The following is a 26,627-nucleotide window of genomic DNA, read 5'->3' on the forward strand; positions in this document are numbered from 1 at the left end:
ATTCCACCTGCCCCACCATCAGTGTTCATGAGCCACACCTGGTACCTTGAGGTATGTAGAAAAAACATTTAAAGCTGTGTCTATGGCAGAACCACCGATTCTCTGAATCAGCATCAAATCTTCAAATCTGGCTGAATCAAAAATCAGGACAGTGATCCAAATCAACAAATTGAGTCACTGTCCCTGATTCGGGACAAATCCGAATAGAGTACTGTCCATTTTGCACACCCCCAATAAATACATGTGTAGCTAAAGGGCTCCTGTGCCTACAGGCCTTGAGAGGTTCAAAACAGCCAAGAGCCAAAATCCAACAGATACTACCCTAATCATTAAATAGCAGTTTGTAACTACAAGAGCCAGGATACTCAACTGATCAGTTACATTTTGACCAACTAAAAATAAATATGATTCCTCAAAAAGAGAAAATTAGGTGGTTATTTAGCAATTCTATTTTGTACTACATTTATAAGCTATCCATTTAGGATCTTAAGCAGTCACAGAACTTTTCTTGAGCAATTAAAATACTGCATTAACCACAAGTGGGCACATGCACACACACTGCTACACTTCCACCCTCCCCCCACAATCTTTTGGCATCCAGAGGGAAATTAAAATCCCTTGCAATTCACCTGTAAACAGTGCTCTTAAAATAGAACTGCCTGCCTGCCTGGCCTCCTATTTTAAGTAACTTTCCAGCTCTGAAATTGATAGATTCCATAATCAAGGGACCTTTAAGAGAGACTGTATAAGTGCATCTACCATAGCTTTTGTTCAAAATAGAAGGTCAGAAGACGAAACAATCAGTGCTAGTTTAGCCTGACTGGAGTAACAGTCAACAGTACATCAAATCAAAGAACCAATACTGCTAAAGTCAAAAGAGAACTGCTGCTTTACCAGCCCATAAAAACACAAGTGCGAACTTGAAAAGACAAAATTTATTCATTAGTTTAAGGTGAAAGGGGAATTCTATTCAACATAAAGTAAGCAGGGAAATTTACTGCTGTGAATCTGACACAAATAAGTTTAAGGTATTTATATATATATTTAAAAAAGTGCAGTCACTCTAATCAGAGTAATTTCAGTTATGTTATAGAGAACAATTGGAATTGGGTCGGACCAAAGACTACTCCTACAGCCTTCCTATACAGAAAATAAAAAGGCACTCTAAACTGATCAGGTGTGCCAAAGAAATCTCACTTTCCTTTACAAAATATAGGCCAATAACAGAATCTTGATACAGGACTAGAGAGATCAATGGTCTACTACTCCATCAGAACCTCCTTCCTTTTGGCATTCATCTAAGCCAAGTAAGCAAGAAAACAGGACTTCATAGCAAAATAAGACATTTAGACAACTACCTGCACTGCAATTCTGTTCATATAATTTCCTGTCTGCACCTTAAACTGCAGTAAACAAGTACTCTTGTGGCTGCTTCTGAGATACTTAATACACAAGAGTTGATGTCTTTCTGAAAAAAGTAAATGAAACCAAGTCTAACATAAGGGTAGAGCCCAGAATACTGAAGCCAAGGCAAAGGCTAACAGCAGCAGCAAATACCTACTGAAAAAGACCAAGAAGGCAAAAGAGAACCTTCGGAAAGTATGGCTGCTTACACGTGGGGAAAAATGCAAAACAAAATAGCACTTTACTTTCAGCTTGGTGTGCCCCTGCACCAAGCACAGTGCATGCCCAGAAGAGGCATTGCATTAGTTTGACCTAGCCTGCCCAATGTCTGTATAGACTGGACACTTCAGCAAGGCTTTTTAAAGCTTTTAGCTAACAGATGATTGAATATGCTATTAGATAAAAGTGCCAAATTTACACAGATGCTGGGGAGCAGAGTCAAACTAATGAGGAGCTTCCTCTTCCAGTAAAGTGCTGTGTTTTTCCACTCCCCATATCTGTCAGTGGCCTAGATGACAACTGCAAACAGGACAATCTTAAGTAGTCCCATGGAGTACATAAGGTCACCAGCTAACCTAGCTTTTATTCTGCTGACCTAACTTTCCAATCTTCTTGAAGGCTTAAACAGCAGCACTGACAGAACAAGCATTTTTGGAAATACAGAATAGAAGCTGAAAAGCCACAGGATACCCATGGTAAATCAAAGCAGAATATAGTAAAGTACTGAACAGAACAGTGGTAAGACAAATATGATTTTGCACAAAGAAATTAAAGCTCTTGTTTTGTTTAAAAAAAAAAAAAGACTAATGGGCTCATTCAACATTACTGAAGTGGCAGAATGTTGGCTGGCTTTTCCTAGACTGTACATAGTACCTAGAGTTTATATCAGGGCTGTCCAACTGGTGGCCCATAGGCTCCTAGCCAGCAACTGCTCCTCCCATGTCCCACCCTTCCTGCTGATATCAAGACCTCCAGGTTCCCCCCTCCACTTCCTGCCCCCACCCCAGAGGGTGCAGCAGTGAAAGGAGACATGGAGATCTGCTCACGCAGCAGAAGGGCTGCAGCAGCATGCAGCCCCAGCCATCCAGACGTTGGACAGCCCTGGCCCATACGAAAGCTTCAAATGTATGCTTGTAGAGCTCCTGGATGAACTTGGCAGACACTATATGAAACTGAGGGGGAGTAAACAGAAGGTGGTGTCCAGTTCAAAAGTAAAGCTTTTGCAACCAGGTAGGTGGACATAACTGGATGCATTTCACTACTGAATTCAGACTATGAGCTCTTAAGGAGGACTTGATTTTCATCCATCACTGTACAACACTCAGCAAGATGTGACACCAATTCTGATAGAAAAGCTACCTTTGGGCAACACTGAAAAAAATTATTTATCAATGTAACTGTGTAGGTGTATCATATTTGAATTTTTTACAAGAGAAATAAAATACTAATACACTTTGTTGTATTGGTTAATATTTCCTAAGCTGCAACTTTCTTCTTTAAAAAAAGGTATTTCTGGTGTGATAAATAACAACATACACGCATGCAATTTTTTACACTTACATCTGATTTTTAGCTGCTTGTCTCTGAGCTTTCCGTTCTTTCCTTTTTTGATCTGGTGGCTTAGCAAAAACAATTTCAATATTTTCTCCCTCTAAATCTTTACCATTCATTTCTTCCATTGCCTGAAGGAATCAATCAGATTTTAAAAATTATTTCTAAGAAAGATACTCTACTTACTTTGCCCCGTAGAGCATGCATCACAATTTTTTAAAGCATATCCTTCAGAGCAAAACAAAATCTGAAAGCCAGATTACAGAATTCCTGGAGACTTAAGTGTCTCCCCATGCTTGGTTCTCAAAATTAAAATAGTCTTTTTAAGATGGTTTTCTTCTACTTGCAACTGTGAACACACTATTGTGACATCTGCAAATATCATTAATTCAGCATACAGTTCTGCGATCAAGAGCTTTATTAAATGGGCCAGCTGTAAAGAGTTTGATTCAAACATACACTTGAAAGCATTAGTGAAGCAAGAGACCAATCCTAGTGGCTTCTGGAAGTTTTGTTTCAATTTTTGCTATTTTAGGCTATTTATAAGGTCTCCATTACAAAGAACAAAAGAAGTCTACAACCCTGCCCCCCTAACAGGCACTAATAATGTCATTCTGACCAAGGAACAGCAGATTACTTATTGGTTCCATTAAACATTTGCAAACAAGTTTAAAAGGAAAGGAATCTGAAAGATCTTGCCACTTGAAGGGAACCTCTTGATTCCTCAGGAGACTAGCCTTAAGAGAATTACTCATTTACAAAGGATTACTCTTCCACTGCCCATGCTTCTACATCATAATAGCCAGACAAACAGGGAAAGATGCAACCCCCTATCAGTCTTCCCTCTTCAATCAGAGTAGAAAATAGGTATGGGGCCAACTATCATTCTACCAGAGGATAGAGAAACAAACAGCATTTCCCTTTCACCAAGGGAAAGGAACAGAAGATTACCTCAGTTCAGAAAAGACAAATCAACTCTGCTCCTAGGAAATCTACTACATAAGCACAAAAGAAGGAACTTCACTGTGCTTAGTTTCTTTCTTTTTAAGTTTATACAAAACTACAAACCATTCTTGGAGGATCTTTACCTCCAAAAGGAGCTTCCTTTTATTCTCCTGGTGTATTTTAATGGGAAAACATGCATCCATTTCAGTTTGGCACAACAAATGCAAGTGCACTTCTATGGTAGCTTAATTCAGTTGTATGAACTGCTAGAATTCTGTTTCAGACTAAAAGGCAAATCACAACCAACATTACCAGTAATTTACACGAATTTACCTGCAGGGAATCCAGTAGTACAGAATTTTTAGTTCAATATGGTAAACAACACTATAGGAGAGTACTCTCAAGTTGAAAACATATCCAACTCTTACAATTCAGTTTAGTCACCACTTCCCTGTACGTATCACAGTTAATTTAGAGTCTTCAACTTACCTTTACAGCACCATCCCGTTCATCAAAATGAATGAAAGCATAGTCTTTTAATTTCTTCACTCGCTCTAATTTTCCGAATTGACTGAAGGCCTTTTCTAGAATCTCCTCCGTTACAGTATTGGCAAGGTTACGTACAAAAAGTACTTTCACCTAAAATATGAACAAGTCAGTTTTGTGTTATAAGTTGTGCCTTCCCATTTAAAAATGTAAGTTTTAAAAAGTTTCCCCAAACCACACTGCAGCTACAGGCAACATCAAGGTAAATGCATTCCATTTTAGGCATCCAATATTCTATAAGGCAAATCTGAAAAAAATCAATTTGCTGAAGAAGACCCACCTGACAAAACCGAGCATCGTTTCCCACCAATAAACAGCATCATGGCCCATCCCTCACCCTTCAATGATCAGCTCCATGTTATTATTGAAAAGTTTCCTAACCTTAAATTTTCAACTCATTGCATTGTTTTAAAGTAGAGATAGCTCCTGAAATCAGTTAAATGCAAAATAGTCAACTTTGAAAAGCCTGTACCACTGAGACAGCTTTTTACCCAAGAATTCATCCAACAAGTACATAAGCACTTAGTAAAGCAAAGCAAAGAGTGCATGCTAATTTCAAACAGCATTACATTTGAGTTGTATCAACTAACATGAGAAGGATATTTCCTGCCCACAACAAGTGAACTAAAGGCAATTTTAGTAGACTGCAAGCTTCCTATCTTAAGTTATTTCAGAAGCCTTCAGCTACCTGAATGGTGACTACAAAGAGGATGGATACACTGTTCTCAGTGGTGGCAAGATGACACCACGAACAATGGTCTCAACAGGCAGCAAGGGAAGTTAGGTTAGATATTAGGAAAAACTCTCACCAGTAGGGTAATAAAGCACTGGAACAGGCTACCCAGAGAAGTTGTAGAATCTCTGTCGTTAGAGGTTTTTAAGACCTGGCTAGACAAAGCCTTGGGTGGGATGATCTACTTGGGGAATGGATTAGATGACCTCCTGAGGTCCCTTCCAACCATAATTTCCTAAGTCACCTAAGCTGTTCAAAACCCAAGGAAGCACCCATGATTGAGGATTTGGTAGTCACACAACTTGTTTAGATTTCTCCTTGTACATATACTATAGCTGCAGTAACTAATCACAAGTTATCATCCCTGATACTTGCCAAAGCAGACAGTAGTCATCAAGACCATTCCCTCAGTTTAAAAGCTTCTCTCACTTGCTGGCCAAATCATCTTTTTACCCCCAAGCATGTCAATGACTGTAATGCCAAACACAGGAGCTCTCATGCCCTGGCCCACAAGTATTTCCTAATCATGTTCCACATGTTTTCTACTAACACAATTGTAAATCAATGGCTAAGATTGCAATCACTGGCCCTCTCTCTTCTCCAAGTAAGTTTAGTTGCGCACATAATAGATATCAAATAGAATGGAGACCAGGGGTTAATGGTTGCACTTGGAGAACTACTTTAACACAGCTTAGCTCCAAGCCTGAGCTGCTTCCAGTCCAGCCCATGCCACTGGAACGATCACTCCCTCTTCCACCCCTGCCCTCCCACCCAGCAGTGTTACCTACAAAAGCCCCATCTCCCCATAAATGCTGCCAAAGCCCCCCAGCTCCATGGGCTGCAGGCTGAAAGTTGGCAACCCATGGCAGACTTCTCTCTGCTGTGCCACCAAATTTTATTCAGCAACAGTAACCAAAAACCCAAAATTTGGCGGCAGGTATAGGGGAGGGCAAGCACGAGCAGTATTGACTCATACTGGCCCACAACAACATAGCTGTAGCAGCCTCTGTGACAAGCACCACAGGCTGCGTGTGGAGGTGGGTCATTAAGCCCACAAGAAGGTCAGTATATTTGAAATCTATGGTTCATATTTTTCATTGTAACAGCATCCATGATTTGGTAGCCATTCTAAAACCCCACCAGTTCCTCTACTTGAGAACTATAGTACTGCGGATACAGGAAGGTAAATGAGTAATTATTTGCCATGTTCAAAATGTAATACATGGGGCCAGGGTGAAAGGAAAGGTAACAAACAGACAACACATGGATGACCGCCGCATCCTTCCCTTATTCTTCTTCCCATTTCATATCTGCCTATCTATCATCCAGATGACCAACTTCAAACCCAAACTTGTCCCCCTACCTTTCTCAGTCAGCCTGTTGCCTAAGCCCTCCTCCCTGAAATTTCATTGGCTTGATAATCACCTTGTTGGGGTCGTTTGACCCCAGTAGTCTTTCCTGCCATGGAAGGGGGTCGGACTTGATGATCTGCTCAGGTCCCTTCCGACCCTACCAACTATGAAACTCATCTCTTGTGTTCTCTGGTCCATTGCACTAAGTGACTAGAACCCTGATTCTCTAAAAGGGCTAAGAGAACTATGATGTAGATGCAGATGTCCCCCCACCCTCCGTCAGTCAGTCAGTCATTTCAGAATGACACCCATAAAAAGTACCTATGTAAGGAATGAATGAGGCAGGGAACCATAAAACCTTGCTCCTTGGATCTTGTTTCAGAAGCAAAAGCTGTAGACGGAGGCAAGATCCCTGGCTATGCCTTCTTCATTTTCCATTTTATGACATCAGCTGAGAAGTCCTCCCTCAACAGGCATTATAAAAGTCTCTGAGCAGGATCCATTTCTGAGAGCCAAAAGACTGACCAGATGGAGAACTTGCCATCTGGAGGAGGTGCCACCTCAGGCATATTTTCCCTGAAAGATTCTTCATTCCCTGCTACTGAAATTCTAGGACACTGGGCAGGAAAGCGAAGAGGATAAAGCTTGCAGGCAGAGCAAGACATTCATACTAAACTAATGCTAGGAAAGGAAGCCTCCCCCTGCTCAGAGAAAAGACCCTGTCCAAGCCACTTTTCAGGGATCAACAGTGGGATTCCTGCAAGTGAATGCTCAAGTAAAAAAACAAAAAACAAAAAAAAAAAAACCATGACAGGTAGAAAGGCAGCAGAGAGGGAAAAACTGTAGGACACATTAGGTCCGGATCTGCTCAAGCACCTGGGCCAGGCAATGAAACTCAAGAGAAAGTGGGAACAATGGAAATATTCAAGTAAAAAACAAGCAAATCCATCTATACATGGCAACAACACTTGCAAATAATTACTAGTCGAATTTTAAAACGTTAGAAGTTTTCCACAAATAATGTCATATGGAAATTAGACTCATGAGTGTTGTCATTCTTAATGCTTTTTTTGAGATCTGGGAAAAATAGAAGGCAAGACAGCCATACAACTAAAATCATTTCCAAAAGCAGCATTTGTTTAAGCTGATGAAATAGCTTTTTGAAATTAAGTTTAACAAATTCAGTTTATGCTCCTTAATGAAGCTGTACAATTTCGGAATGACAAGCAAAGTTTCACACTTAGCAAATTAGTTTTACAAGCTGACAAAAACTCCTGTTGATCCCAAAAGACTTCTGACAAATTCTTGCTTGTGACGCCACAAAGCTACCTAGTCAGAAGGGAACAGTGACAAGCAGCCGTGGGCCCAATGTGCCCCACTTCCCTCCGTGACCCAGCGTGACTACGAACAGTGGGGCCACGTAAGGCTCTCTTAGCAGCTGCTCAACCCAAGATGACCCAGCAGCACACCTCCTGCATATGGCGCTGCACTGAGAAGTGGCAGCAGATGCAGGAAGTGTGCCACCATGCCAGTGGCAGGGGGTGGCACAATCCCAGCGTGGCCCCGCTGTTCCCAGCCTCACCAGTTCATGCCTGCAGGGCTGCAGAGGCCCTGTGAGAGGGAAGCAGGGTGGGACCTTGAGCCGGCCCCATGTACAGATCTGGGGCGTGGGCCTCCCCTACCCCCTGAGAGTGAAGACATGGAGTACCCAGCTGGCTGCATGTGGACCACCAGCAGGACTATAGGCCCTTAAGGAAAGCCACGCACGGAGATGCCAAGCCTCGTCAGACCGATAGTACCACTGGCGGTCCACAGGCTGTCAGCTGCGCACTCCGTGTGGTTCACCAACACCTCCCCGCTCTCTCAGCCAGCTTCCCTCCGCAGCCCTGCTACACCGCCCCCCCCAACTTACCTAACCCTACAGGCTACAAAAGAAGGTGAGCCACAGGTAAGCCTTGGGACTAAAAGTGGCATCCAGTTCTGGGGTGCCGCACTTCAGGAAGGGATGGGGACAACATGGAGAGGGTCCAGAGGAGGGCAACCCGTATGATCAGGGGCAGCAGGGTAGGTCCTATGAGGAAAGGCTACAGGATCTGAACCTGTTCAGCCTCCACAAGAAGAGGCTGAGAGGGGATCTGGTGGCCGCCTATAAAACTGGCCAAGAAAGACCAGTAGGCAATGGGAGAGTCTCTGTTCCCCCGAGCACTACCGGGAGTAACAAGAAACAATGGCCATAAACTGCCAGAGAGCAGATACAGGCTGGATATCAAGAGGAACTATTTCAGTCAGAGCGGCTAGGATCTGGACACAACTTCCAAGCGAAGTGGTGCTTGCTACTAGCCTGGGGGTCTTCAAAAGGAGGCTAGACAGACACCTTGCCGGGGTCATCCGACCCCAGCATTCTTTCCTGCCTGTGGCAGGGGGCTGGACTTGATGATCTGCTCAGGTCCCTTCTGACCCTACTAACTATGAAGCCTCATGCTCCACCCTTCTCACTCTCCCTCCTCCTTGTGGCAGGTTTGGGGGTTTTCCACCACTTTTGCGAACAGTTCTTGCAGGCTGGAACTCTAAGCCTGCAGTGCTCTTTGCAAAAGAGAGAAAGCCACAGCTTTCCCGCTTTTATCAGAGAAAGAGCAGATTTTCTCCTTTTAGCAGAAAAATCTGTGGTTTTCTCCATTTTTCCATAGGAAACAGGAAACTTGGATCCCTGCTGATAACATGCAGGACCCGCCTGCCTGTAACTCACTCATTCTCCAAGCAGCAGCAGCAGCGAGACCCACCGTAGCTCTGTTATGCTGCCCACTGCTGCTGCTTGTAGTGACATGCTGGCAACAGCAGGCTGCAAAAGCCTTGTCTGCACAGCTGCCCAGAGGCCGGGACCAGCTGCAGTGGCAAGTGGCATCAGTGGCAAGTGCCACCACAGTCCCCATTAAGTTGCTGACAGCAGCTGTAGGCTGAAAAAGCCCCTTGCTCCCTGTAGCCACTGGCATGATGCTGCAAGCAGCTGCGCCCGGGTCTACAGAGCTCCAGCCCATTGCCATTAGCAGATGCACTCGCACCTTGAGGTGGATGTTGGGGAAGCCACAAGGGGCCTAGTCCTTGTGCAGGCAAGGTAGCCCCAGACCCTTCCCCACCACCTGCTGCCAGCAATGAGCTGGGCGGGGCTCCACAGAGCCTGGTGAAGCTTGTTGCCAATGGTGGGGACACATGTGCCTCAGGACAGATGGTGGGGAAGGGGCTGTGCTGCCATAAGGAGGATTGGGCCCCTTGTGGCTCCCCCACCATACCACGTACTAGTGACTTCTACCCTCACTCCACCCTCCCTCCCCTCCTGCCCGCCCTATCACATTGAGGGGCTATGCATCATTTCCCTTCTCTGCCCCAAACTAAACTATAACCGGTTATAATTGTTCACATCCCTAGTTCCGATCTGTAATGGACGTTACTTGTCAATACCACTCAACTTTTGAGTTCCCTTTAAATTTTCCAATTGTTAAAAAAAAAAAACCCACAGACAACAAGGTCTACAAGACATGCGAGGTCTACTGCCTGCCCAGAGCAAAGATTCATGATGTGACGGGGATGATCCAGGCCGTGATCCAGCCCACCAATTACTACCCCATGGTCCTAATCCATGTGGGTACTAAAGACGCAGCCAGGAGAAGCCCTGATCACCTGATGGCGGACTACCACGCTCTGCGGGGCATACCGAAGGAGATAGGTGCACAGGTGGTATTCTCTTCTGTTCTACCAGTGAGCGGACGTGAAAGATGGCACGAGACGTGCACCGCAGAGACTAACTGACAGCTTCAGGAATGGTGTCTTGAGGCAGGCTTTGGCTTCCCTGACAACGACCTGCACATCACAACAAAGAGACATGCTCAGGTGGGATGGGCTCCACCTTTCCCCTAAAGGTAAGCATGTGTTCTCTTCTAGGTTGGCGGATCTCCTCTGGCGGGCTTTAAACTAGGCTCGTCAGGGGAAGGGGAAGACGAGGGAGGAGGAAGCCTTGGACCACTAAACCAAGCAGCACTCGCAAGTACAGCCCAGCCTAGACCGATGAGAGGAACACATACATAGGTAAGCAACAGGGGCCAGGGCAATGCTGTGATTAGGGGGCCAGTGCGCACATCCACAGGCGGCCTCAAACGCCTCTACACAAATGTTCGTAGTATGGGAAACAAGCAGGAGGAACTCACCCTCCTGCTAGCTGACACTAACCCAGACATAGCGGGGCTCACTGAAACATGGTGGGACCCAACATATGACTGGGCAGTAAATATCAAGGGCTAAGCTGCACAGGAGGGACAGGACAGGGAGGAAAGGCGGGGGTGTGGCACTCCACATTAAGGAGCAATACACATCCTCACCAGGTAGCACAGAGTTAGAGGACGGGCACACTGAAGTGCTCTGGGTTAGAATACAAGGCAGTCGAGGGGAAAGAGACTTAACGGTGGGGTCTACTACAGACCTCCCAACCAAGGGGAATAGCTAGACCGGGAATTCTCACTTCAGCTCACAGAGGTAGTTAGGTCAAAGGACATGGTCATCATGGGTGACCTGAACCTTCCAGACATCTGCTGGGAAGAGCAGTCAGCCAGGTCTGACTGCTCATGTAGGTTCCTAGCCCAAATGCAGGACCTCCATTTAACCCAGGAGGTGCACAGCCCCACCAGGGGAGATGCCTTGTGCTGGCCACGAGTGATGACCTGGTGAGGGGGTTGCGGGTGCTCGACCACCTGGGCGACAGTGAACAACGCCTGCTGGAATTTACCATCCAGCAGAAGGTAGCAAAGGCCTGCAGCAAGGCAGCAGCCCTAGATTTCAGGAGGGCGGACTTCAATGAGCCAAGGAGAAGTCGGGGAAGCACTGAGGTCCCAGAGGGGAGGGGAGTTGGGGGTCCAAGAAGAGTGGTTGTTCCTTAAGGAGACGATCCTCCAAGCATAAAAGGAGGTAATCTCAACAAGGATCAAAGGGAACAGGAGGACACAAAAGCCCCCATGGCTCACCAAAAGCACCCAGGAACGTCTTCTAGCTAGAAGGGAGGCACACACCCAATGGAAGGGAGGGGCCTTCACCAGGGAAGATTATACTGCAGTTGCTCGACGATGCAGGGGGCAGTCAGGAACACCAGGACGGAGGTGGAACTGGGACTAGCTTCCCAGATCAAGGACAACAAGAAGTCCTTTTTTAAATACACGGGGGACAAAAAAAAAAAAAAGGTTCCGGGTAACATGGCGCCACTGCAAGACACGCTAGGAAATTTGGTCGTCACACCAGACGACAAAGCTAACCTATTTAATGACTTCTTTGCCTCCATTTTCCTGAGCAGGGACCAGATCAGTCCCCACACCGGACCCCCTTCAGGCCCTAGGGAAGGCGCACCTAGGTCAAGGGTCAGGGAGGATTTAGTCAAGGAACTTCTGGAGGGACTGGACATTTTTAAATCAGCTGGTCCAGACAATCTCCACCCCAAAGTGCTGAGGGAATTAGCTGACATCATTGCGGGACCCCTGGCATGGCTTTACGAGCACTCATGGTGCTCTGGTGTGGTGCCAGAGGACTGGAAGAGGGCCAATGTGGCTTCCATTTTCAAAAAAAAGGGAGGAAGGAAGACCTGGGAAACTATAGGCCAGTTAGTCTTACCTCGATCCTGGGCAAGCTTTTTGAGAATTATTCTGGCACATGTTCACAAGGGGCCGGCAGGGGAGATTATGCTTAGAGGCAAAATCAACACGGGTTCATTAGAGGCAGGTCCTGTCAGACCAACCTGGTGGCCTTCTATGACCAGGTCACCAAATCCTGAGATGCAGGAGTAGCGGTGGACATAGTCTTCCTGGACTTTCGGAAGGCCTTCGACACCGTCTCTCATCCTGTTCTCATTAAGAAACTGGGGGACTGTGGTGTCGACACCTATACAGTCAAATGGTTTGCCAACTGGCTGGAGGGCCGCACCCAGAGTGTGGTGGTGGATGGGTCATTTTCGACCTGGAGGGATGTGGGCAGTGGGGTTCTGCAGGGCTCGGTCCTCGGGCCCACACTGTTCAACATCTTCATCAGCGACTTGGACGAGGGGGTAAAAAGCACCCTGTTCAAATTTGCTGATGACACTAAGATTCTGGGGGGGGGATGTGGGCACGTTAGAAGGAAGGAATAGGCTACAATCGGACCTAGACAGGTTATGGGGTGGGCACATGAGAATAAGATGCGATTCTCAACACTGACAAGTGCAAGGTTATACACCTGGGGAGGAAGAACCAGCAGCACACCTACAGGCTGGGGGACTACCTTCTTGTCAGTGCAGAGGCAGAAAAGGATCTTGGAGTCATCATTGATGCCAAGATGAACATGGGCCGGCAGTGTGGGGATGCAGTCAGGAAGGCCAACTACACCTTGTCATGCATCCACAGATGCATCTCAAGCAGGTCCAGGGAGGTGATCCTCCCCCTATATGTGGCACTGGTAAGGCCGCAGCTGGAGTACTGCGTCCAGTTCTGGGCACCGCACTTCAAGAGTGATGTGAACAATGTGGAGAGGGTCCAGAGGAGGGCCACTCACATGATCAGGGGGCAGCAGGGCAGGCCCTATGAGGAGAGGCTATGGGACCTGAACCTGCTCAGCCTTCACAAGAGAAGGCTGAGGGGGGTATTGAGTGGCCTGTTACAAACTAATCAGAGGTGACCAGCAGGCACAGGGGGAGTCCACGTTTCCCCAAGCACTACCGGGAGTGACTAGAAATAACAGGTCACAAACTGGCAGAGGGTAAATTCAATTTAGACATCAGGAGGTGCTACTTCACTGGCAGGGCGGCTAGGATCTCGAACCAACTTCCAAGAGAAGTGGTGCTGGCTCCTGCCCTGGGGGGGTTTTAAGACAAGGCTTGACAATCACCTTGCTGGGGCTGTTTGACCCCAGAACTCTTTCCTGCCATGGCAGGGGGTGGGACTAAATGATCTGCTCAGGTCCCTTCCAACCCTACTACCTATGAAACAAATACCTTTAAACAAAACAATACTAAACAACCGCACAAAACTGCCTTCAACTTCTCTGTCGAGAACACGGAAAACATTATTTAGGCTACAATATCAAAAAACACTGACTTTACAACAACTTAAGTGATACATCCATATTTGTATTTCTTCATTCCTTGATTACCTTTGCCATGACTTCAGGATCTGGATCTTCTATAGGATCAGCCCACTCAACTGTAACAACATTTCCCCAGACTTTTACTTTGCCACTCATCAACCTGCGCCTGGCTTGAGCAGCAGTTTTATGATCTTCATATTCAAGGAAACAGAAACCCCTGTTTTTTTTCTTGTCATCAGGTTGATGGTACAATATGACATCTGTCAGACCCTCTGAAATTAAACAAAATATTTTTTAAATGCAACTTCAACTGAAATGTTTATGATATAAAACAAAAGGATGATCTAACTTAAAAAAAACATGTGATCTAGAAGATGTGAAAACAGCATGGACCATTTTCAAGGACTACTGTAAAGAGGCCAGGTTACCTTTCTATACCTTCAGAATTGTAACTTACTTGTCACTGTAGTATCTTGGCATGCATGAGAACACTTTCCAGGACATAAATAAGAGACAAAGACAGTGTTAAGACTTCAGAAGAGTCTTAACACAGCTCAACCAGAAAGTGCATAAGGATACCCAACACACATTTCCATGTTAAAAGGAAGTATGTAATAAAAGTTATAGCTCCTCAATTCATTTGCCTTAGTTACATGAGGGGAGGAGAATCCTTTAAGTCTAGTAAGACAAAAAGAAGAGAACCACCTCCCTATTAATTGGTCTCTTTTAGCCACAAAGCACAGCATCTCCCTTTGAGTTGTAGAACACTTTTCCTCCCCACAACAAGACTACTTTCATTTGCTAGGTTGTTGTATGTATACAAGCTAAGGTTTAGTTATGGATAGCAGACTGTATTACTCTAAAACAGCGGTTCTCAACCTTTTTTGTACCAGGACGCATTTGTAAACATCAAATGGGCAGTCCCAACCGAGTGCCCCTCACTCTTGCCCTGCTGCCCCCTGCCCCTCAGTGTACGGGGCAGGACAGGCCCAAAGCCTGCAAGGGAAAAACCATGGTTTCCCACATTTTTCTCCTTTAAAGAAAAATCCATTTTTAAAGTTTGTTCAGAATCCTTTCATATAATCTTATGACCCAGTTTTGGGTCGTGAATCACAGGTTGAGAAACGCTGCTCTAAAACACAGCATTGCCTAGGCAAGAATGACAGATTACCAGCTGACTAAAAGTAAGACATCCAAAAGGCTAGGACAAAACTGAAGGAAGTAAGGAAGTCAAACCTGATACAACGTAACCTGAAAGACGGTGAAGAGTTAGTCACTGATCATACATTTTACCCATTTATTTCTGTCCAGCTCCCAAAACATACATACTGACTTACCTGTAACTTTGCTAAATTCTTCAACAATCTGTTCCTTGGTTTTACTCTTGGGAATAGAGCCAACAAAAAGCCTGTTATTCGCAACAGAGATGCATACACCAATGTGTTTCCCGGAACGAATTTCATGATTATTGTACTGAAATAAAAACAGTAAGAAATTATAAATAAGCTTTCTGTCTCCCAATTCAAAGATATCCAGACCAAATACTTTTTCTTCTCTAGAGTCATGATTATCAAGGTATAAAATTCTTTGCAATTTAATTAAAACATCCGTTGTGGCATGTACATGATTGCATTTTTGTGGTATTTTTCCCCCCCACCACAGGTCCTCAATTTCAGCTAGCACTGCCTTCCCCTCTCCCAGGTCTCTAAGCTTCATCTTTCCTTCCTGAAGGAAACTAGACTCAAGACTTCACAAGAGGAAGAACCATAGTCAATGCAGCTTGTTTTAGTGAGCCCCTCTCCTTAAACTGAATCAAGCATAATAAAAAGCAAATTAAAGTTCACTTCAACAATTCCCTGTACAACTCCCATTATGTAACAAAAAAATAAAAACAGCCTTCAGACAGTAAGCATTTCTTCTCAAGAAATAATCACAGAATCAAATCCAAAGCTATGAGGATATGCAAGAGCAACTGCCAAAATACTTCAAGGGTACCTTAACTGTGCAGGAGAAAAAAAAAAGAATTCAACTGAATGAATCCTAAAAAAACCCCTTTAAGACTTGCTACTCAAATACCACTCCCAAAGTGGGCAGTTTAGGCATAGCACCCTGAACAGGCTGAGTCTAAAAAAAGTGCACGGGGTGGGGGTTAACACCCTGTATTTCCTTTATTTGTAGAAATAGTCATCTCACAGGCAAAAGACACGTGTTAATCAACTTCTCTACTCCTTCAACAGCAGGTCTCCGTTTTCCCTTTTCAAGAGCCAGCTCTTCATGTAGGGAAGTGTGTATTTCTTTTCTCAAGACCTTGTCAACCTCACATTTGTTCTAGTAGCGATTTTAGTTTTGTGTTTTCAGGTTTCCACACCTCTTCTTTCCCTCTGTAGTGAATGCTATTGAGAATGTGTCATGTTTTGATAATACAGTTCTGTTGTTTTGTACCACTATAATACCAATGGTGTCCCGCTGAAGATTTTAACAAATGCTTGACAACTATATGCCAATAGTGAGTTAAAAGAAAAAAGAAAAAAAAACCAAAAAAAAAAACCTGCCACGTCAAAGGGTTCTCCTCTCCCTGTTGGCTGTAGAAGCATTCCTGGGTAGCCCAGAAAAAGATATAAAACTTTATTTAAAATATCCGCTGCTCTACTTTTCAAAAGTGCAGAGAAAAAACAGTCTTCAAAACAAAGCAATGAAAATACACAGGAATATCCCATATTCATTCTATATTAGTGTCTACTATTGGTGAACACTCTTCTGCATTAGGGTATGCTCTTCCCCAGTTAAAGTGTGCTACCCCTCAAAGTTGAGGTAAGAAACCAATTTTCCTCAAAAAGATGAAAAAACATCTTTTAGATCAGATACCAGACAGCCTGTTGGATCAACATATTGCATCTCTTTTAATGCTTTTTCATCAAATTTAAAGGAGTCAGATCAAGTTTGGTTCCAAATGCAGCTTTCTTTAAGACAAGCAAGAAACATTTTAACACTTGCCTCAAATTTTGTCAGAGGGTGTTTAAGTTAAAACTTATTGTTACCCTAACACGTTTATTATACTCCAAGCACATTTCATGAACTACTGTAGTAGTGTAAGTTTGAAGAACACTTGGAAGAACAAAAACCCTGACTAACCAATTTTCATTGTCCAAGCTGAAGAAGGCAGAAAACATTAATAACAGTAAAAGTTACGTTACAATTGTGAATACATTATTATTTTTTTTAAAAGACATGATTTGCAAGCTACCAATGTCTCTTTAAACATCCCACCCATAATCTTAATCTCATATTAGGTGGGGTCAGGTCCAGTCACTATATCTGCATGGAAGAATGCCAGGAAAACATACTAGAAGTAAAACTGCCAGTTCAGCATATTTAATTCCCTCCTACTCTGTGCTGAAGACACTACTGCTAAAGTGCCTTTTGGACAAACGCAACACACATGTCTTTACTACTTGTGGATGAATTAACCTCCTAAAGTTAGTCATGTTAGGCACTCCCAATAGAACTATTTACCTCACTTTACCTAACCCAAATTTCACCTGTATTTTAATATTTAGCTTACTTACTTCCTGTACTGAACAGCAACTATGAATTTCTGGGGAACTGGTACTCAAAATGCTTATAACAATGGGGGTCAAACTTTTCAGTGTGCCAAAGACAAATTAGCCCCATGCCCTTCCAGAGTGCCACCCCAATTCCTTTAGTCTACCTCAGGAGTTCTCAATCCCTAGGCAGGTCAGCTGCCAGATCGGAAGTGGCCACTGACTGCCAAACTGCAGCCCCCCAGAGCCGAGCAGAGAGGCTGCGAAGCTTCTTCTGCAGGGCCCGCAGCAGTGCATGGTTTGGTCCACCTGCCTTCCGGCCAGAAATTCCAGCTGCAGTCAGCCGGGCCATGACACAAATTTTGGGAACCCCTACTCTACCTTATCTGCTGCTGTGCTGCCTATCCCTTCCCTGACCTGGCACATGCCTCATGTACCCTACATTGCTTACCTCTGGCTTAGAAAGACATCCTTGGTTAATTTCACTTGTATCTGTGCTTCTGATTAACTTTACGCGCTGGTCCCCTAATTTTCCTAGTTGGTAGGATCGGAAGGGACCTGAGCAGATCAAGTCCAACCCCCTGCCATGGGCAGGAAAGAGTGCTGGGGTCAAAACGACCCCAGCAAGGTGTCTATCTAGTCTCCTTTTGAAGACCCCCAGGGTAGGAGTAAGCACCATTTCCCTTGGAAGTTGGTTCCAGATTCTAGCTGCCCTGACTGTGAAGTAGTGCCTCCTGATATCTAGCCCGAATCTACTCTTGGTCAACTTATGGCCGTTATTCCTCGTTACTCCTGGTAGTGCTCGAGGGAACAGAGACTCTCCCATAGTCTGCTGGTCCCCCCTGGCCAGTTTGTAGACAGCAACCAGACCCCCCCCCTCAGCCTTCTGTGGAGGCTGAACAAGTTCAGGTCCCGTAGCCTCTGCCTGTAGGGCCTGCCTTGCTGCCCCCTGATCATGTGAGTGGCCCTCCTCTGGACCCTCTCAATGCTGTCCACATCCCTCCTGAAGTGCGGCGCCCGGAACTGTACTCACATAAAAAAAAAAAAAAAAATTATGTGACCACGTCCTGATTTCATCCTAGATTTCCTTAAAAACAATATAGTCATCCTACCTACTTTACACTGGAATTTTATTACACTAGAGACACTTCCATGGAATCATACATTAACTCTAGGAAGCAATAGGGTAAACCTACCCAAAAACGCCCCCAAAAATAAATACACACCATCTTCCAGAATAGAAAGGTAACACATTACAGTCACATATGCTGTATTTTCCCCACACTCTTTCCTCTTTATCCAGCTTTATCACTTTCCCCTATTTATAACAATTCTGATTACTCTAGTTATGAATGTCTCAAATTAAATCCATTAGCTGTTCTACATCCAGTAGCACATGTGGAATATACAAATGTCCACTAGAGAGCAGGATGACCCCAAAATTACTTTCAACTAGAATTCATATGCAAGTGTTGAGCCAGTTTACAGACAAATACAAGCATGCTAAGAGGGAAATATGTTGCAAGACCTGTGCCACTGTTGCTATAGCACAGATCTGAAGTTAAAGACTGGGTAAGGAGAAAACAAAATACGTTTTTTAAATCTTTTAACATGCTGAAGAACGGCAGTGTGAGAAGGCTTCAGGTTGTTTTGTTGCAAGGTGTACAAATATAGCTAAATCAAAAAAAAAAATCTGTGTTGTTTCTTTTAATAAATTTTAACTTCTTTGCTAAAGTAAAAGCTTTTGAGAGCCAGATACTATTGCTAATTTCACTAGCCTTACAGAAAAATATGAACATGGGTGTTTAACCATAAGTTTCCACCAATTTTACAAAGTTTGTTACTGAGACCTCTAAGTTTAAGTTAAACACTGTATATATCAAAAAGATAAGCTAATGTATAAGGATAAGTATAACAGTATAGAAAGCTTTGCAGTGCTAACAGTCCACATTGAGTGGTGCAGAAAAAAAGCTCTATAATAATCACCTCCATGCTTCAGATCAGGTTTGGGGACTATACTTAGATTCCACTTATCCACTCAACTTTAGCAGCTTTTTTAAAATACACTGGCACTTCAGTCTTTCCAAACCCCGAATTCAAACAGGAAGCCTGGATCGATCACTGGATAGGATAAAGCCTGAGTTTTTAGCTCCTACTGATTTTTTAGGATTTTTTTAGTTTTATGAACACCTAAGTAACAATCCAAGCATGAACCGATACAATGCCATTTTCCAAGATCTGAAAAACTCTGTTCCGTTTACCCAAGCAGCAATACAGAATATTGACAAAGCTCTGGCCAGTTTCCTGACTAACAGTCAAGTCTACAGGCAACAGTCAAACTTATGAGGCTTTACAAAAAGAAGGAAAAAAAGCCACATAGGAACACAGGCACCTCCGCAGGCCAATAAGCTCAAAGGTAATAAAACAGCTTACAACTATGGGGAAAAGGTAGTAAGTTTTAAGTGCCTACAAGCCACTGGTTGATGAAAAATGATCCTTTGGCAGCACTACCCAAAAAAAAACTGCATTAGCAGTCATCTTAGGAGTCTCCCCATTCACAGATAACAAGAATCATAAAGAGAATCACAAAGGCACTATGCCTATGCCTTACTTATATCCCCATTCTCCTACTTCACTGATTTTGAACTACTAGGAAAGTTCTTCAGATCTCAATTTAATCAGCCAATTTCAGGTTAGGATACACAAAGTCAACTCTTGCCAAGGTACCCGTGTGAAATTGGTTTTGATGTCCCCTTGCCCTTACCTGAATGTTTTAAAACAACCTTAACAAAGTTAACTCACAGCCAGAACAGCATCCTGCTACATGCTAAAGCTAGAAAAGATGGCTTTCCATCCCAATTGGAATCTCTCCCTGTACTTCCCCAAACTCCTCTCCTTTGCTTCAATTTAAATGACAAAGAGAAATTGGATATAAAAGTGAGTAAATGCACAGTTGCATACTTTTATAGTACTAACGCCACCTCAAATACATAAAGCAGAAGACAGTCCAGATCTAAGCTCAGTCCCCAACCTTTTTCCCCCCTATCACAATATACTTATCAACTTGAAGAAGTATTACCCACACTTTAAGAGAAAACCAGAAACAAAAGTTAATCAGCTTACTTGGTGCATCTAACAATGATTTAAAAAAAAAGTTTAGCCAGTTTCTCTAGCCAGTTCGGGGGGGGGGAGAAGCAGGGAGGAGTCAGCTGCACTGTTCTGTTGATTCCAACTAGAGATACAAGAGGACATTTAAAATAACAACAGCAAAGCTGAAGCTGAAAAAAGCAACAAGCAGAAGTATACACACAAAAGTTAATATAACCCCAAAATACCCCATCATTTCACAGGGCCAACAGCCACATCTCAAAAACTAGCTTGACATTAAACTTCCTTAAAGAAAATTGACAGACCATCCTTCTAAACAGTAGGTCCTGAAACTTAAATATTCCTTAATCAATGCCCCTTAAAGACTATATCAACAGGGCAGGCCAATGGTTTATTAGCAGCAAGTTATACAGAACTCAGATCCAGGTATGACTAGATTAAACACATTACTTCACTACTCCATATTTTTAAGCGAAGGTAACATATAAATAATGACCTAGATGTACTCTAACTAAAAGGGGAATTGATACTCAGCCCCAAATGAAGCAGGGGAGGGGGAGAATGCACTGCCAAAATGCTGGGTGAGGCTTGGAGTTAAAAAAATAAAGGAAGAAAGAGGGAGACTGACAGAAAGACACAGTTCAGAGTTTATGCCTGACCCCTGAAAGATAAATTATGCTCTATTTTTATAGCACAATGAAAGAGAGAGAGAGACACAGACAGACAAGTTTGCTAGTAAAAACACTTGAAGGTACTTCATGATTAAGTTACTTACCTTAAATAAAATGTGCGTCCTCAGTGCTTTGTCTACATGGAATGCACTGCTGCATACATGCACCAGCAGTTATAACCATGCAGAAAAAACACTCTTTTCAGAGATTAATTTCAAAATAACCCACCCCAATACAAACAGTGAATTAAGAAAGGAAAACCTAAAGACCATACTGTTAGCATGAACTTCTGATTTGAATGTAGAAGTTACCCAATTAGGTCAGGCCGTAAATCCACCTGATTCTGTACCCCGTCTTTGACAGCAGTCAGTACAAAAGATCCAAAGAAAGGCACAAGAATATTTAAAATAATCACAATGAACACTTATGGAGTAACTCATTTGTAACGTACTATCTTCTTAAAATAATTGACAAAAAATAGAGCAGCTCCCTAATAGGCAGAGAAGCATCACAAGATGTTAAACAAAACAAACAAACACACACAAAACCACTTACCAGTTTAACAGCCTCTTGAGCTGCCTCTTTAGTACAGAAAGTGACAAAAGCATATCCTCTATTTAGACCAGTCAGTGGATCCATCATTAAGCGCAGATCCCAGATAGGCCCAGCTTTCTCAAATAATGGAACAAGTTCATCCTCAAATAAGTCTCTTGGAATCTTGCCCACAAATATCTACAAATACCACATATAATATCATTTAAAGACGCATGCAAGAAACAAGCCACTTTTATTTACATAAAACTATTTCTCTGCTTACCTCTGTACCAACAGAAGGCTGTTGCCCTGAATACACAGAATCTGGAGGAGGGCCACCATACTTCCGCTGTCCAGTAGTCACATCAAGAGTGTAACCTGTTCTTTCCAAGAGTGCCTTAGGAAAAAGAAAAAGAAAAAGAAGTGTAAAAATCTTATGCCTTAGACAATTTAACTTAAGACAAATTTGACCATTTAAGTTAAGGTATGTTTTATCTGTACACTAATATTAGTGTTCTAGAACTTCCACAGGCATACAAACCCACTGCATATACAGAAACAAGAGTATGCTTAAAGTGTAATGCACAATATTTTCATATTATTAAAACACTACTTTAGTTGAGAGATTGAATGGTGTGCTATGCAGCAGCCCGACAAAACAAAAGGTTCACATTTCTTCATGTGAAGATATGCTGAACATTTTTAAATATAAAAATTAAACCAAGTGACAGAATAACAAGTGTCTATTGAGACATCTCAATACCTGAAGTCACTGTTTTGACATGCACAGTCCTGCAAACACTTCGGTACATTAGTCCTACTGAATTAGCGGGACTGCCTATAAGCATGGAGTTGAAGCACAGATGCACTTAGATACCATAGGACAGTGACATTCAGTGTCTCAGTTGCTCTAGTATAAAGCAGAGATAATAACCCTTTCCTGTCTTCCACACTCCCTTCAGGGTCAAAAGTTCCCCAGGCAGGGAACGTCACTTCAATACAACATGACTGACCTATTATATCAATCACCCACTAGCTCCAAATATTTACTACATTATATACAGTTTTTCAGGCTACCTGAAATGTTGTGTTCAGATCAATTTTAAGAAAGAGCAACAGAAAAAATTAATTACAACCATAAAGGCTTACTGTAATTGCAAGTCAAAACTGGGAAAGAGAAAAAAGCAAATTAAGGGAGAACTTGAGATGTACTCATTAAACATAAACAGTTACATTTTATAATTAAGCAAGACACAAGCAGCAAAAATCATCTTCCTCTTCCAAATGATCTAGTCAAAACATCTTTACTCATTTGATGTATATCCTTCCCAAAAAAGAACTTATTTAGCTGCGTCCATTTAGTTTCCAGAATCTTTTAAAATCAGTTATTTTCCTGGTATGGTCTATACTCCTTAGGCAATTATTTCTTGGATATTTACTGTACTCTGCGATAAGTTTAAACTAATCTTTGTATACTGCTTATAAAAAGAGAATAGACTGACCTAAAAAGGACCAAAATCCCAAATCCAATGGGCGCGTCTAAAAAACCCCCAACAAAGCCGCTATTATTCATAATTAAAGGAACACATAATTGGATACTGATATGCCAGAGATATCCTGTTTTTCTGTGGTACCAGTCAAGATCTTGCACTAAAACTTTCACTCCCAATTGTATAAGACTAAGGCACAGGATTTTTATTTTTTTTTAGCCTGAGACAAAGATACCTCAGTGTATAAGACACCTTTTTGGCAAGTTGCTTAACCTGAGTGTTAGTACTATTTTAGGTAACTGCAATAAATAAGCATGCATATTTCATCTGAAGAAATTGTTACTATTTTTTGAAAAAGGAATTTCAAAATTTCTGGAACAGCGCAAATAAGATTCTAATAGGCTCGAGTGATCTGAACTAGAAATACCTGGCAAGACAGTTACAGAGAGTAAGCTCTGGCTTATTTGGAAAAAAAAATGAAATTTATATTTACCATATTATCTTACACCTTCAGGCACATACCTTAATTTTGGCCTCATCTGGTCCTTTGCTAGAATCTGCCACCTTGGTCCCCTGTTTCTCTCTCTGCCTGTACGTCTTCATGACTCCACATAAAAAGGCACTTTTGTTCTGAAAAAGCAGAGCCAACTTTGTTTTGAAGCAATCAGTTTATCCTAACTGTACAAGTTCTATGCATCAAAAAAGAGCTCTGGCTGTAACTGCTCAAGCTTTGACCATCTAGTAGCAGTTTGTTTCCCCTACATTTACATGCTAAATTGCTTAACATTACCTGAACATGTGAGAGATCACTGTCTTTAAACTGTTGAAGCACTGCCAATGCACCTTCTTCATTAAATTCCTTTAAAGCTTCAATAGCTCTTTCATCTAGATCACTGTGTGCAACTAGCCCTAGGGAAAAGCAAAATTTTTGCTAATTATATTTGAGAAACAATTTTTGTTTAACCATATTCATTACATTTTAGTGATGTTGGATCATTTAGTAACACAATCCATTTTACTTGTTCAAGAAGCTGTATCTACTGTTCCTCCTTCACAAATACTCAAAACGTGATGAAAAATGCTCAATTTTTCTCCATCAAAAATAAAACCCTTAAAATAGATATTCTGTCAAATGATTTTTTATGACTTTTTTTTGCAATATTACATGGCATCTAGTGAAATGGCTATATTTATTTTCATCATATAGAACTAAAGGTAACAAGGTATCAAAATTTGACTTTTTAGGTAAAGGAGCATAAAGACTGAACAAACTGAAACACTCAAAATTACTACCAGAATCCAAGAATTGAGCTTCAAAAGAAAGAAAAAACCAGAACTATACAATGCCAGAGAGAGACAGCACCTCCTGTACACTCCTAAGTCAAAATACCAAATCACAGAACAGCCTCAACAACTAAAGGAGAATACTACCAGTTCCTCAATTACTCTAAGTTGCTTAAAGCTACTATAAAATACACTAAGCACATCACCTGCTGTCATGAAGAACAGACAGCTGTGCCTCTGCCAGCTGTTGCTATGGTCTTGTGCACCCTCTCCTGTCCTACCTTGCCCCCACCACCCACTCCAAGTGACTTTCATAACCTGGCCCCAGACACTCTGGTAACACTAGGTAAGTTTAAAAAAAAAGAAAAAAGAAAAAATGAGAAAGAAAAAAAAAATCAGCAAATCAACACTAACAGACATGACTGCAGTCCCCATACTTTTGGAAACCACAAAAAGTTGCTATTTTAGACCAAAGCCAGCGGATTCCAATGAAAAGATCCAAAGTATGATTTTGCAAGTTTTTGCATCTTACCTGCAACGTAAATTTCGTCTAGTTTTTCAGCAACTTTCTGTGGTAAACCAGCATCAAGCAATGTCTGGAAATGCTCAGAATGGGTAACTGCAGCAGAAGTGTCCATGGGCTCTTCAGTACCATTCCCATTAACATGTTCAGTAGCCATGTTGCCAGATATCTGTTCGAACGCAATAAGCATCACAATTAAGCTAGAAATCTTGTCATGGGAGGTCAGCAAGTGACAGCACATGCAACTGCCTGCTCTCCGCCTGCCTGCACGGAGCTGGTGCTTGGGCCCCTACCCTGCCAACGCCGCTGCGGAGCCCAGGAGAGCCACAAGAAGAAAAGGAAAGGAAAAAAAAAAGAAAGGCAAGGCAAAGCAAGCAGTCTCTGAAGAAGCCCCGAGCACAAAGGAAGCCCCGAACGACGCGGGTGCCCGGCGGGGGTGGGGGAGCCTTCCCTGCAGGGCTTTGCACAACGCAGCCAGACACTGACTCACCGCCTCTCCGCGCCCTAACACTCCCTGAGCAGCGCCCAACAAGTTCGAGATGGAGCAAGAAGCCAATGGCGGGGGTGGGGGAGGGAGGAGGAGGCACAGCCGCCCTGCCACATGCAGCAGCCGTCACTGACACCGCCGCGGCCTCCGCCTCCAGCGCGGCCGGCCCGGGGGGCGCGAACAAAGCGCTGCCCCGTCCGCACCCAGCGTGGCGGCGGCCATGAGCGCGCTGCAAACACGTGCTCTGCTGTCCTACAACTTCCTCCGGGGCCCGCCGGCCCCCTCCCCCCGCAGCCCGGCCCGGCCCGGCCCGGGGCCCGCCGCCCGCCCACACAATGCCGCCCGCCGCCCCCCGCCCCCGGGACGTGCCCCGGGCACGGCGCCGGCACCGCCCGCCCAATGAATGGAGCCGGCGGGACAATGCGCCGGTCCACGCGGCCCGCCCGGGCCTAACGCCGCGCCCGGCCTCAGCCCCGGTCCCGGCCCCGCGCACGCGGCTCCCGGCCTCGGTCCCGCTCTGCAGGCAGCAACCGCCGCCGCTCGCCCCGGCCCGCCCCAGCCCGCCCTTCGCCGCCGGCCGGCGCTGACCTGCGCGCGCGGGGCTGGGAGCCGGCTCGGGGCTCGGGGCGCGGCGGGCGGCTGGGCTCGGCGGCGGCGGCGCGGCCCCTTGGCGCGTCCGGGTAGGGTGCTGGAGCGGGCGTAAAATGGCGGCCGCTCGAGCGCTCACGCCGCTGCTGGCACCAGCCCCGGCCCCTTCCACTCGGAGGGGGGGCGGGAGCGCGAGGGGCGGGGGAGCGCGAGGGAGGCGGCGCCGCGCTCACTCGCGCTCGCTGGCGCAGCCCCAGCGCCGGGGTCTCCCAGGCAGCTCCGCAAGGGTTATCGCCGGGCCCCGCCCCCCGCCGGGCCGCGTAGCGCAGCGACGTCGCGCCTGGCTCCGCCCCCGCGGCGCCGGCGGCAGAACGCGAGCTCGCGGCGCCTCGTGCGCCCCGGGGACGCCTCCCAGCCTCGCGGGCTGCCGCCACGGGGCTGCCCGCGTCAGGGGGAGGGGAGGGGCGGGGGGCGCTATTGGTGAGCCCCGCCCCCTGCACCTGTGCTGTGCGCAGGTGCGGGGGAGGGGCGGCCCGGGGGGGATTCCCCCCCCCACGCGCTGAGACAAAGCCGCGCAGACAAAGGGAGGGCCGGGCCGGGCCCCATGTGTGGCTCCCCCGCCTGGGAGGGGCCTGCGGCATCCCTGCGCTCTGCTTCTTGGCGATAGAGACATAACGGAGCGAGGCTCAAGGTGCCCGGGGAGCCCGCGCTCGGCGCCTCAGATGTGCCACGTGGCGCCCGGCGGCACCTGGCGGGGTCAGGGCCCTACTGGGAGTCCCC

At 44.7% G+C, this 26,627-nt stretch overlaps 1 protein-coding gene across 7 annotated transcripts in view; it reads right to left on the bottom strand.

Moving 5' to 3' along the window:
* The window catches only part of SYNCRIP (synaptotagmin binding cytoplasmic RNA interacting protein), a 31,890-nt gene extending 5,856 nt beyond the window's left edge, over positions 1-26,034 (bottom strand). For 5 of the 7 annotated variants that reach the window (XM_090036055.1, XM_090036046.1, XM_090036036.1 and 2 more), the window contains exons 1-10: positions 25,848-26,008; positions 24,782-24,941; positions 23,756-23,874; positions 23,488-23,595; positions 21,759-21,872; positions 21,497-21,673; positions 14,958-15,093; positions 13,687-13,892; positions 4,390-4,539; positions 2,965-3,086 (exon numbers count right to left, since the gene is read on the bottom strand). In XM_090036055.1, the coding sequence (XP_089892181.1) occupies positions 2,965-3,086; positions 4,390-4,539; positions 13,687-13,892; positions 14,958-15,093; positions 21,497-21,673; positions 21,759-21,872; positions 23,488-23,595; positions 23,756-23,874; positions 24,782-24,929 (1,280 nt within the window). In that variant the 5' untranslated portion in view covers positions 24,930-24,941; positions 25,848-26,008. Of the gene's footprint in view, positions 1-2,964; positions 3,087-4,389; positions 4,540-13,686; positions 13,893-14,957; positions 15,094-21,496; positions 21,674-21,758; positions 21,873-23,487; positions 23,596-23,755; positions 23,875-24,781; positions 24,942-25,262; positions 25,456-25,847 lie in introns of those variants that run through there. The other 2 variants (XM_090036018.1, XM_090036064.1) reach the window with 2 other exon arrangements.
* Between the last annotated feature and the right edge of the window lie 593 nt (positions 26,035-26,627).

Source organism: Crocodylus siamensis, chromosome 1, assembly GCF_052110815.1.
Source record: "Crocodylus siamensis isolate JL-2025a chromosome 1, ASM5211081v1, whole genome shotgun sequence".
NCBI lineage: Eukaryota > Metazoa > Chordata > Crocodylia > Crocodylidae > Crocodylus > Crocodylus siamensis.